At 48.2% G+C, this 11,386-nt stretch overlaps 1 protein-coding gene across 6 annotated transcripts in view; it reads right to left on the bottom strand.

Annotated features, from left to right (window-relative positions):
• Window positions 1-9,717: 9,717 nt before the first annotated feature.
• The window catches only part of LOC128914739 (synaptotagmin-like protein 1), a 45,954-nt gene continuing 44,285 nt past the window's right edge, over window positions 9,718-11,386 (bottom strand). For all 6 annotated transcript variants that reach the window (XM_054214210.1, XM_054214206.1, XM_054214208.1 and 3 more), the window contains one exon: window positions 9,718-10,774. In XM_054214210.1, the coding sequence (XP_054070185.1) occupies window positions 10,629-10,774 (146 nt within the window). In that variant the 3' untranslated portion in view covers window positions 9,718-10,628. The remainder of the gene's footprint in view (window positions 10,775-11,386) is intronic.

Here is an 11,386-nt window from a genome sequence, read left to right as displayed (position 1 = left end):
GCCGAGGGTCGCTCCCCCCCGCTGCTGCGGAGCCCGCACTCCCCGCGGCTGCAGCGCCCGCGCCCGCTGCCGGAGCCGGTGCCGCGCTGCGGGATGGAGGCGCGGCCGAGCGCGGTGCGCGCCGTGATGCAATGGCGGCCGCGCTCTACCGCACTGCCGGGAGGAGCCGCCACCCCCGAAACGCGGCGGCTGCGGGAGCCGTGCGGGGCGGGGCGGGGCGGGACCGTGCGGGGCGGCCGGGGGGAGCCCGCGCCTGAGGGGGACACGGGGCTGAGGGGAGCCGGGGGCTGAGGGGGTCCCCGGGGGCTGAGGGGAGCCGTGCCGAGCCCAGGGCCAAGGGGGAGCGGGGGGCCAGGCAGACTCCAAAGCTAAGGGCTCAGGCCAAGGGTGGCCTTTCCCAGCTCTTCCTCAGGGCCGGGGGGGTGGAACAGGACACGAAATACCTTTTCACGCTTTAAACCCGAGTCTCATTTCTGGAGAGAATCCAGTTCCTCAGCACTGTGTCGGGGGCTTCGTTCCCATTGGTATCTAACCGGGGGAGCCCAAGTGTTCCTGGCGGGTTTGGAGGGTGTCTGCAGCGCTGCCCTGGTCACCTGTGCCACGTCAGCCTGGTCTGGAAAGGGACAACGGTAATGGTGAGGTATTGTACAGACAGACTCATGAAGCCCAGCATATCTGCATGCATGCACACATTTATTTATATGTGTGTGTGTGTATAGTATGTGTATATATACGAGATATGTGTACAGTCTCAAAAATGAATCGTTACAGGTGTTAAATACCCAGCAACTTAAATACCACAAACCTTGACAAATCCATTTTCCCTTGCTCCGCTCAAGCGGGTTCTTGGCTTTGCAGGGCGAAGCGCAGTGTTCAGGATCCCGAGTGGCAGCAAACGTCGCACAGCGTGTACACACATACCTGGGATTGCCAGTCCCAGTATGGACCAGACTGTCCCCAAACACAGCCTGTCCCCAACGGGCAGCACACGGCTGCACTCGCCTGGCTCCATGGGTATGGCCGAGCTCGAGCATCTGCTTGTTCAGCACTTGCCAGAGCGGAGTTTTGATCTCTGGAAAGGAAAATGAGTGTGTATATTATTAAAAAGGTGACAGAAATGTGTATATTAAGTCAAATATAGAAAAAGAGGACTATTGATGCTTTTTCTTATTTAAAATTTATGAAAGCGTTGGTGCTTTTTTTTTTTAAATAAAGGTGGTTTCATTAAAAAGAGCTCCTTCTGCATGACCACTCTTGAAATAAGCACATTCACGGTGGCTGTTATATTCATTAGATCCTCAAATAAAGGACATTTATATAGGTATGAGCTAGTTAGCCAGCTTGCAAATTGGACCAGGACATTAGAGAGACCATTTCAAGTCTCGAGGAATAAATGGCAAGGAATTTTTTTTCAATATCCTTTGAAATACAATATATTTCTTAAAAAATAACAACCCCAAAAGATCCTACTTTAACGTACCAGGACAGGAAAGAAAACTCATGAGGCAATCTGCACAGCAAAAGAAACGACATAACAGAAAAATATTAAACCTATAAATCCGAGTTAGCAGTGCATTAACCAGTGACTCATTGCCAGCGATGCTTTGTGGGGATCTGCTGCACTTTATCGTATGATTTCTGAGTGTCCGATGCCCATTAGTTCAAGCCCACAACAAATTGTGGTTTCTCTTTACTGTTTTCTTCTCCTCCCTGTGCACTCACACACACAGTCGCCCACATTCCCTTTCCTCCACAGGTCTGACCGTGCTCCAGCAGGCACAAGGCACTCCGAAACACACCCTGCAAGTGGACCATCACCAGCATCTCCTGTGACGGTGGACATCTGATGGCAGCAGCATGATCTATGGCCGAGAGCAGCCGAAGCACCCTGGCTGCAAGAAGCCCCGAGGGGTGGGCTGGTGCCCAGCAGACGCTGTCAGAGCTAGAGGAATTCTTGGAGCATCAGGGACCCGTTTTCCCCAGCAAATAAACCCGCAGGATCCCGTGATGCAGATATTATTTTCATCTTCTCTGAACACATGCATATAGATGAACACATGCTGCGTGACTAGGCAGCCACGATATTAATTAGCAGCAACTGAGAAGGTAGGAGAAAATGAGATCCTGGGAGAGCCTTTGTTCTGGTACCATTTTAGCAAATGGAAAATCTGGTATATGAAAGAGAGACAGAGAGTAACCTAGATTCGATGCAGAAGCAGGTTTGTTGGCTGGGGAGAGGGCGGCGGGTGCTGGTGAGAAGGCGCAGGAGCGTGCACACCGATGGCAGCGCTCTGTGCAGGCTGTCGGCAGCGCCGGACTAGGCGCAGCCCTTCACTGCTCCTTCCTGTGGGGCTGGGGGCAACTCCAGAGGAGCCCCTTCCTCCTTGCAACAGGGGCAGAGCTGCCCAAAAACAGCCCCAGTGAGGGCACATCTGAACCCACACTGGTGCACCGGGGCTGAGCTCTTGCACCTGCTGGCAGCACCCATGGGTCCATCCCAGCTCCGTGCAGGCAGCACCACCGCACGCCCTGCACTGCCTACAGCCAAACACGGGTTAAAGCCCTTCCCAAGGGCCGCCTGTGCACACCTGTGCGTGCTGCTCCTGCACAAGGTGACAAACATCCACACACCGCCACTGGAGTGGGTATTTCTTATTTAGTAAATTTATTTTAAGGCAGGAAAGCTGGGACAAAAGGGGCGAGGGCTGAAGAACAACTCCCTTGCTACCCTGCACTGCCTGTAGTCTCCATCCCAGAGCAATTACATTAACTTCCATTTAGTGTTAGATGATGAAGCCCTAAACAGATACTGAGGAGGGGCATTTGCGAGCTCGGTTCCAACCCATTTCAGGCTGGCGGGTGGTGAGTGCCGTGTGTGCTCCAAACAGCAGGAACCGCTGCCACGCAACCCCTCATGAAGAGCCCAGCTGTGGCTGGGGTGGGATGGTTTGAAGGCAGCTCCTCTTGGGCAGGAGCTCTCTGCCATGAGGCCCAGGTTCGCCATGGCTGGGCCGCAAGAAGGTGCTGAGCCATAGTCAGGGATGGCAAGGAGTCAGACGTACTTCCCTCTAGTTTGTCGTTCAATTGTAGTTTGGTTTTTCTCCAAAATCAGCTAATGCCCTTTACACCCTGTAGCTGGCAGCTGGAGGATGAATCCGTCTCCAAGCCCATGGCAGCACTGCGAGGAGGAGAGTGCATCAGCACTGCACACACCATGCAATTTTAATGCCCTTTCAGTTTCCAAGGATACAAAAAACAATCAATCAGACACAATCCCTTGCTGCGGGGCTGGCTGCACAGGAGCTGCCTGAGGCGGCCCGTGCCTGTGCCCCAGCCTGGGAAGGTGCAGCGACTGCAACATGCTGGTGAAGCAGAGCACCCGGACCCACAGGCTGATGTCCCCAGCTCTCGCAGGTTTTATATCCCAGCCCCACTCGCAATGGGGCTGCTCATCACCACAGAGAGAAACTGCACCCAAGCAGAGCCCTGGGAGTCTATGCTACCAAACAGCCCAGAGATCCGTTACTTACTGAAAGCACACCAGGGTGATGGGAGTGCTGAGAACGGGGCTGGCTAACCACACGTAGCAAACAATTTATTAGCTAGTTCCAAAAAACATCCCTGTTAAATTAGGCCTGTCCAGGAGATGTGATGTGGAGACAGATTACACTGTTGACAGGGATGCGATTGCACCCATAACCGGCCAGCTGATGCATGCCGCTGTAAAACCCAGGACAGAGGGAAGGTATTAAGTGAATTAATGTTTATTATTTATACGATGCCCACAGTTACTCAGGGTGGTGCAGACAAGCGTAAAGCCAAGGGCACCCCACGGTGCTCAGGAACTGACAGCCCAGCTGACAGCAGGCACTGGGAGCATAATTTAGAACTTTGTGACGAGGTGACAGCCTTAGAGCCTCCAACAGCAGCAGCAGGAGGGAAGCACAGGTAGGGCTGAATGCCAGGAGGCACATGGTGAAATTTCTGTCCCACCTTGGCTTTTGGCTGGGCTCAGGTGCCTTTTGTAGTGGTGGACTTCTGTGGCAGCCTCTGTCCCCAGGAAACTTGTCTAAGCTCCCTCCCCAAATGCCAACCTGTCAGCAAAACACTTGTAGTGAGCAATGGAGTACTGCAGACCATGGCAGCTCCCAGCATCCTGACTGGGGTTCCAGGGGCACAATCCTGCAGAGGTACCACTGGTCCCCCAGTATAACACTAGGATCAAATCAAAAGCAGTAGAGCAGACACAGGCTTGACAAATATAGCCATGGCTGAGTGATGGTGGCTGTCCCATTAACTGTCCCCCTTTAATAAAGGGACACATTACCTAAATGTCTCTCCTACACTAGGTGTCCAGGCTCCTTCTGTAGCCAACAGAGAGAGGCAGGAACATCTTTAGATCTATAGATCCCACTCAGCTTGATGGGAGGAACCGTCCTCCACCTCTACTGCTCTCTCCCTTGGCCGTAGCAGAACGAGGGGCCCAGCACAGAGCAGCTGCCCAACCTCAGACAGCTTGAATTGCACATTCTCTGAGCACGAGGCTCTGCCTCCTCCCAAGGAGCTTAACACCACCAGAGATAAGGGGCTGCAAAGTATCCGTGCTGATGGGAGAATGTGGGAGAGTCACAAATGCAGAGAAACTTCAAAATAACTGGAGAGGCCTTTTGAGTCAATAGCAGCGCTCCAGGGCAGTGTTAGCATTTGCTTTGCAACCTGAACAGACAGGGAAGATTAAACTCTCATACAATGTGATCCACACAGGTGGACGTGCACAGAGGATAAGCTTGTCCCTGCATCCCTGCAAGTGGCAGGGTCACCCTCTGGTGCCACACAGCACCCACACCACATAGCCTCCAGCCCCACCGGCTTGCGCATGGAGCAGGAGTCAGCTGGGGTTTTAAAGAGACGTAAAACATTTGCAAAACCTTTCCCCATGACAATAAATTAAACGTCAGCTCATTACCATGGGATGGCTTACTCCAGATGCAGCTCCCGGTGTCTTATTTCAGATTATGATCACATTAAAATGGTCATGAGTTGGCCAGTCGAAAATGGGGCTCATTATATCTGCCTAAGTCTGCCTGAATCCAAGAACAGATCATCCACTGGGAATATTATGTCCTTGTAGCTTTTCAAGTCTTCCCAGGAAGGGAACAGGATCTGCTTAGAGCAAATAGAAGCCATTACAATCAGGATAAATTAGTAATGGTGAGTGGGAGAGAGAGGAGGAGAGGAAAAGAGGTTATTGTGATTTTTCTTCCTACAGAGCCTGAGCTACTTACGTTGCCAGAAAACAGCTCCCTAGCTTTCCCTCGGAGTCTGGAGCTCAGACTGCTGCCTTACAGCTCGAGAGCTACTTTGGATTAATAACTACCAGGATGGCATTACGGGTTGTCAGATGCATGAAATCTGATTTCTGTTCCTACTGGTAGTGTCTCAAATTTAGCAGCAGCACAGGCAGGCCTGAAGAGTGAGAAAAGGCAAAATACACTTCCATTTGTGCCGTTCAACACTGCTAAACATGTGCCTTTTTATCAGAAGCTGCAACGCCTGTTGAAGACTATTTGTGCAGGTCTTTAAGGTGCTGCAGAGGGTAGGACTGTGGCTTTGTGGTGCTGTTTTATTTTCCATTTTGTAAAATACAGAATGCCAAGTGATTTGCTAAACACTGACTGCAGTCCTGGAAAAAAAAAACAAAGGAAAACTGACCAGCAGAAATGCCTTCATACTCGGGACTCCTTCCTTTCCTCCTAAAACAATCTGTTAAACAGATTTACTGGTTTAGCTAGTTTGGGTCTACAACAGAGGCTGGATTGCCACAGCCCAGAGACGAGTTCAGCCATACTATGTTTTTACAGCATTTTAAAAAGAAAATATCTGTCTGCTTAAGCAAGCACCTATGTCAGGTCGCTTGCAAGGAAATGACTGCACCAGCACCTGGCCCTCTCCAGCAGGAATGCGAACCGGAGCCCTCCGGCACAAACCTGGTGTGACCAGCAAACCCAGCAAGCTCAGACCCTGCGGCCGTTTGTGTTTTTCCACTCCTCCTAGGATGCTGCTGCCTGCGGACATCTTTACCCAACTTCATTCAGGTTTCACTATCTGCCATGAGGCATTTCATCCAAGTGAATGGGAAACTAATGCAAAACCAAAAGGGGCTTGGTCTAAGGCTGCTGAACTGGAGCTAGGTCTAGGGCTGTGCTCCTGGAGGAGACACTTCCAGCTCTCCACTACGCCCATCCCTCTCCCAGAAGAAAAAGATCTCATACAAGCCATTAATAGTAATTTCTCCAGGGGCCTCCTGGAGGCCGACTGCTGTGAGCTGACCCAGCACCTTCCAACGAACCAACATGTTCAGAAGGGTGGGAGAAGCTGGCAAACACCCCAAAAGTGGGAACGGCCACCCCGGAGCTACCCACTCTTGCTCAAACCTCATGCTACAAAATCAGCCATCTCCTGCTCACGACAGGATCTGATCCTGCAATACCAAAACACACTCAGAGTCCTCCTGTGGCCCCACAAACTTCACCCTGACCCTCGCTGGGAGAGCTGCTCCTCTTGGCAGAGCCACCAGTACAAGGAGCCTCCCAAAAAGCGCAGCCCCTGGGAAAAAGTGGCTGCTCCTGGCTGACCCCATGGGAAGGGATTTCTGTTCCAAGAGCTTTCCACAGGTCAGCAGGATCTTGCGCAGTAGCAATACTGCCGAGAGCAGCATGGCTCCAGTAACACGTACCTTACAGCGTCTTTGCAAACATGCTTTCACATAGTGCTTTACAGAGAGCTTCCCGATGCCTTCCAACAACCTTTGCGACAGCACTCAGAGGGACATCTCCTGCTGGGCATCCGTTTTAACAGTAACAGCAGATGACCTGGACACCTGAGGGGTGGAAAGCAGACAGGTGGAAAGGAAAAAGGATTAAGCCATGAAAGATACTGAAGTACAAAACAGCCAACTAAAACACACAATCAAGCCTGGTGCTGGATATACTCACTCTTAATTATCAGGAACTGAAGTGTATTTATTTATTCAGTTTCTGATACACTGGCCTATTTGATACATTTTTTTACTTAATTTAACAAACCCGCAAAAATACAGCATTTCTTATTTCAACAGATCACATTAGTACATGGGTTTATTTAGCTAGCATCATTTTCTCCCTGAATCTCCATAGTACTTCAGGGTTTTTTTTTTCCTGTCTTGGTGAAGGATAAAGCAAATATTTAGTAATGGATAATTAATTCAACCTCTTCTTTTCCATCTCCTCTGAGACACTCGTCTTTAGTGAGCTTCTAAGCTCTTTTCAATAGTTTCTGATACCTGTAATTTGAACAGGTTTGAATGGACATAGGCCACATGTTATTTGCCTGATGGGGCAGAGATGCTTTCTAGATTCTTGCTGTCTCTCCTTTTTTTTTTTTTGCTTGGAAGGTTCCCGAGAAAAAGTTATATAAATAAGGCACAAACTCAAAGGAAGCACATCCACTCTCAAATGTGGAACACTCATGGAAAGCAGGTGCCCAGCTGTAGATACTGAGGTTTGTATTTCCCATTGAGAGGACGGCCCTGTAGCCCAGCATTGCACGGGCCCGCTCAGTGCCTGGGGTCACTCCTGTCTCCAGCAAGAGCCTGGTGACTGCAGTCAGCTCCCGCTGCATCACTGGTACCTGCATGCTCCTATTCAGGGAAATGAGAGAATTAAAACACATTTACTATATGCATGAAGTCTTACTTTCTTATGGAACTTTGCTTAACCCATTCTATAATGAACTAGTAAACACAGTCAGAAAACTTTCCACCTGTTTTTTCTTATTTTTGACCAGTTAATACCCAATTCACGTTATCATCAGCACATGCCTGCGGGCCTGAGTCTCTGCTATATATCACATTCACAGACAACAAATGTCAGCATCATAAGCCAAATGCAAACAGGCCGCTAACCTTATACTCACAAGCTCCTCCACTCCTCCATACGACACTGACAATAAAAGTGCCTTAAGTCTTTTCCTGATAAAGTGCTTTCTGTGCAGTAAGTGAAACAGATACAGCACAGCAAATTTTACTACCTCAGATATGGTTGTGTTACAAATGTGCATGTGGTTTGGCAGTGTAATCTTTTACTCTGATAAACTATTAAATGCCAAAGAAAGCTTCTTAAGTTAATCAGGGCTTAATTTAAATAAACAAGCCACCAAAAGATTAACAAAAATCCTCAATGGAATCTGGCCCAGTTCACAAAGTCCTGGGCCAAGTTCATAAAAGCAACTGCACTGGGATGAAACCGGCCCAGTGACACCCTTTTTATCCCCTGTTGGCACCACCAATGAAAAAGATGTTAATTTGCTGAAACACCAACACAAACACTTCCAGCTCCACTGACGCAAACAGCAGTTTCAGTAACATCGTCACAACCGCATGTGCTAATACTGCACGTGAGGAGGAGGAGGAGGAAGAAGAGGAGGAGGAAGAGGTGGGATGACTCCATTTTTGTGATGGAGAGAAGTCAGCTGAACCCTCCAGGACGAGATCCGGACCTGCCCGAGCTGAAGCCCCCGCGGGGCGTTAACAACCGCTGTCACAGCCACCGCAGAAATTCCCCCTGGGAGCACCCTGCGGGGTAAGGAAGCGCTCGGGCAGAGAGCTGCAGTCCTGCGGGCAATTTCACTGCAAGAAGCCACCACTCTGATGAGCAGGGCTCCTCGCAGTAGGTAAGTTATATGTATGCATAAATATTCACATGTCCAGCACCTAAACAGGTAAAGGTAACCATTTAAAAACTCCCATCTCAGGCCCAATATTGTTATTTTATACCACAAAGGCAATAAATGACCAAAATTTGTTGAACAAAACATGCCAGGCTGGAGCCCATACAAAGTACCTTTGGGCTGACATGCTCTCTATATATATATGGTCCTTCGTTAGATAGTCATTATTTAATTCAGTTTCTCTACAGACTCTCAGTGTTTTCAGTACTATGACTGGTATGTTTTCAAGTATTATCTTTTTCCAATTGCAAAGCCATCTTCTTTCTTTATTTCTTTTCCCATGAAAGCTGATGATTATCTCCCAAATGTCTTAATTTCATGAAAAAGTCTTGTCATTTTAAGTGTACATTTTTCCACTCATTTATTTACAACCATCTTTGCTAATTTGAAAATTTACACTGAGCTGGAGTTAACTAAAGTCAACACATTAAAGAAGAATATCAAAATATTCACAGAGGCAAAATCCAGGGTAGGATAGCTACAAAAAATATTTCTCCATGACACTTCACCTGCCCTTGGGCAGACGTGGTTCATTTTGACATGACAAAACTTAACACCTCTTTTGCTTGCTTTTTCATTGCTTGTGTCTTGCTAAAAATAGGTACAAGGAGACCAGTTAATGACTGAAGAAAAACATTCTATTTAATGACAATATGTACATCCAAAATAGAAATTACAAAGCTCCATTTCAAAATGCATTCACACCGCCACTCCGCCACAGTCAATGTGTCAGATGCAGAGTTCTTGCAAGCTCCTGGCGAAAAAGAAATTCCAGCCAGGGACAACGCGCTGACAGGCATCAGGAGAAAGGAAGACCAGACGGGCAGCAGGGTATGCAGAGGCAGGACGCCACCCCAGTTACCCTTCGCATTCGTTCACTCCATTCTTACCTCTCCCACTGGTTCCCAACATTTCTTGCGTTCCAGTGTGGTTTTGGCCTCTCTTTCCTGACCCGCTGTGGCAGGCTAACATGACACTGTTTCCTACATCATTATTTCATATTGAAATGTTTTGCACACAAGGCATTTCAAAGGTGCGATTAGGCCCGTTAGCAATGTAACCATATTTTCCATTTGGGCAAGCACTTTAGTTTATATTGCACTGAAACTGTCCTCTCACAGAGAAACGTGCCTGAGGTCACTGAGGAAGCCTGTGGGAAAGCGAGGAAAACAGCCCCTGGCTGCAAAATCCCACTAGCTGCAGGACCATCACTTCTCTCTTTCATATTAAAGCAGAAAGAAATTAATATATTGAATTCCTCATTGTTATCCTCCTCAGGTTGCTTCATTTTCTGCTTCAAGTAGTCCTTTCTTTAGATTCACCTTGAATCTCAATTTTCCTCACATTAGAGACGTGTTATCACCAGCGACAAACGCAAAGCTCCCATCCTCAGACTGTGCTGCTGGTGACTTAGAGCAATTCTACATCAAGTACAAAGTGTACCACTTGCAGGGGAATACAAATAATACCACACTGCTGCTTTAGTACAACTACATCTCTGCACAAAAAAAAAATGGCACAAGAAACAGTAAAAAAATAAAAATATCTATATCTCCTTTTCCTTCTGCCACTGTTCCCAGAGCTTAATGCAATGCAAAGATAGGGAATATAAATGATTAAATAAAAAGGCAAATTAAGTTTCTTCTTGGTCAAAATCAAGTATAGCATCAGTTTGGCATCTTCCATGTCCTCTGTCAGGGAATTAATTAGTACTTAACATTCAACATCTCCAAAGTGCAGTCCATCAGTTGCCTTATTAACCTGACACTTGCCAGCCCCGTGGATGGCCTCGATCACCTCGGTGCAGGAAGGTTCCTAATTCTAATGAACACCCTCAGCCCTTCTATGGCAGGAATGGTAGGTTATTTCAGTTTTTTCCTCCCTGCCAGCGAGCGCAGTGGCAGCAATCCCTCAATCCATTCATTGGCAGCCGACATCATCTCCTGCCAAAAGGCCACCTCCTCTTGTGTGGAGTCCATCCAGTCCACAGAGATGCCATAGCTCAAACCTGAAAAGAACAAGAGAACTACAACATTGAGAGCTACACAAAGACTTTCTACTCCATGCAAAAATAGTCAATGGGATGTAACTGTTGCAGGCAGTGCCTTAACAAGAAAGGTGCTGACTTCCCTCAGCAAGCTGCACCCTAAACACCTCCTGTTCTTCTGATAATGACCTCCATTTTACAGCAGAGTTCAGAATGAAGTCAATGTAAAAGCCACAAAATGCAGGAACCCTAAACATAATCTGCCAAGGAAAATAATATTGGGCTCAGATCAACTAGTGTAGCTCGCCCTGTTTTTCAAATATTAGTTATTCCTGCTACTAAAGCATTTCAAAGGAGGAGGTGATGTGGACAGAGTCACCAGGTGGTGCTGTCCCACATGGCATTCAAGTTGTCTTCACCTTTGAGCACTCTTCCTTGGGAGGAGCAGCAACAAAATGTTTATGTGTAACAGTCTGTTTTCCTGTAGCACCAGCAAAGCTCTCTGATGGATCCAAGGACATTCTTGAGTTTTGCCAGACCTCAGAGCCGACGTTGGCAGAAAATGTGGGTGTAGATGTTTGCTGTCATGGTACCCGGGCCCCCTCCATCCCAGACACAACGCAAGTACCAAGA

Source organism: Rissa tridactyla, chromosome 9 (genome assembly GCF_028500815.1).
Source record: "Rissa tridactyla isolate bRisTri1 chromosome 9, bRisTri1.patW.cur.20221130, whole genome shotgun sequence".
NCBI classification, from domain to species: Eukaryota; Metazoa; Chordata; class Aves; order Charadriiformes; family Laridae; genus Rissa; species Rissa tridactyla.
This window is presented reverse-complemented; position numbering and strand designations above follow the sequence as displayed.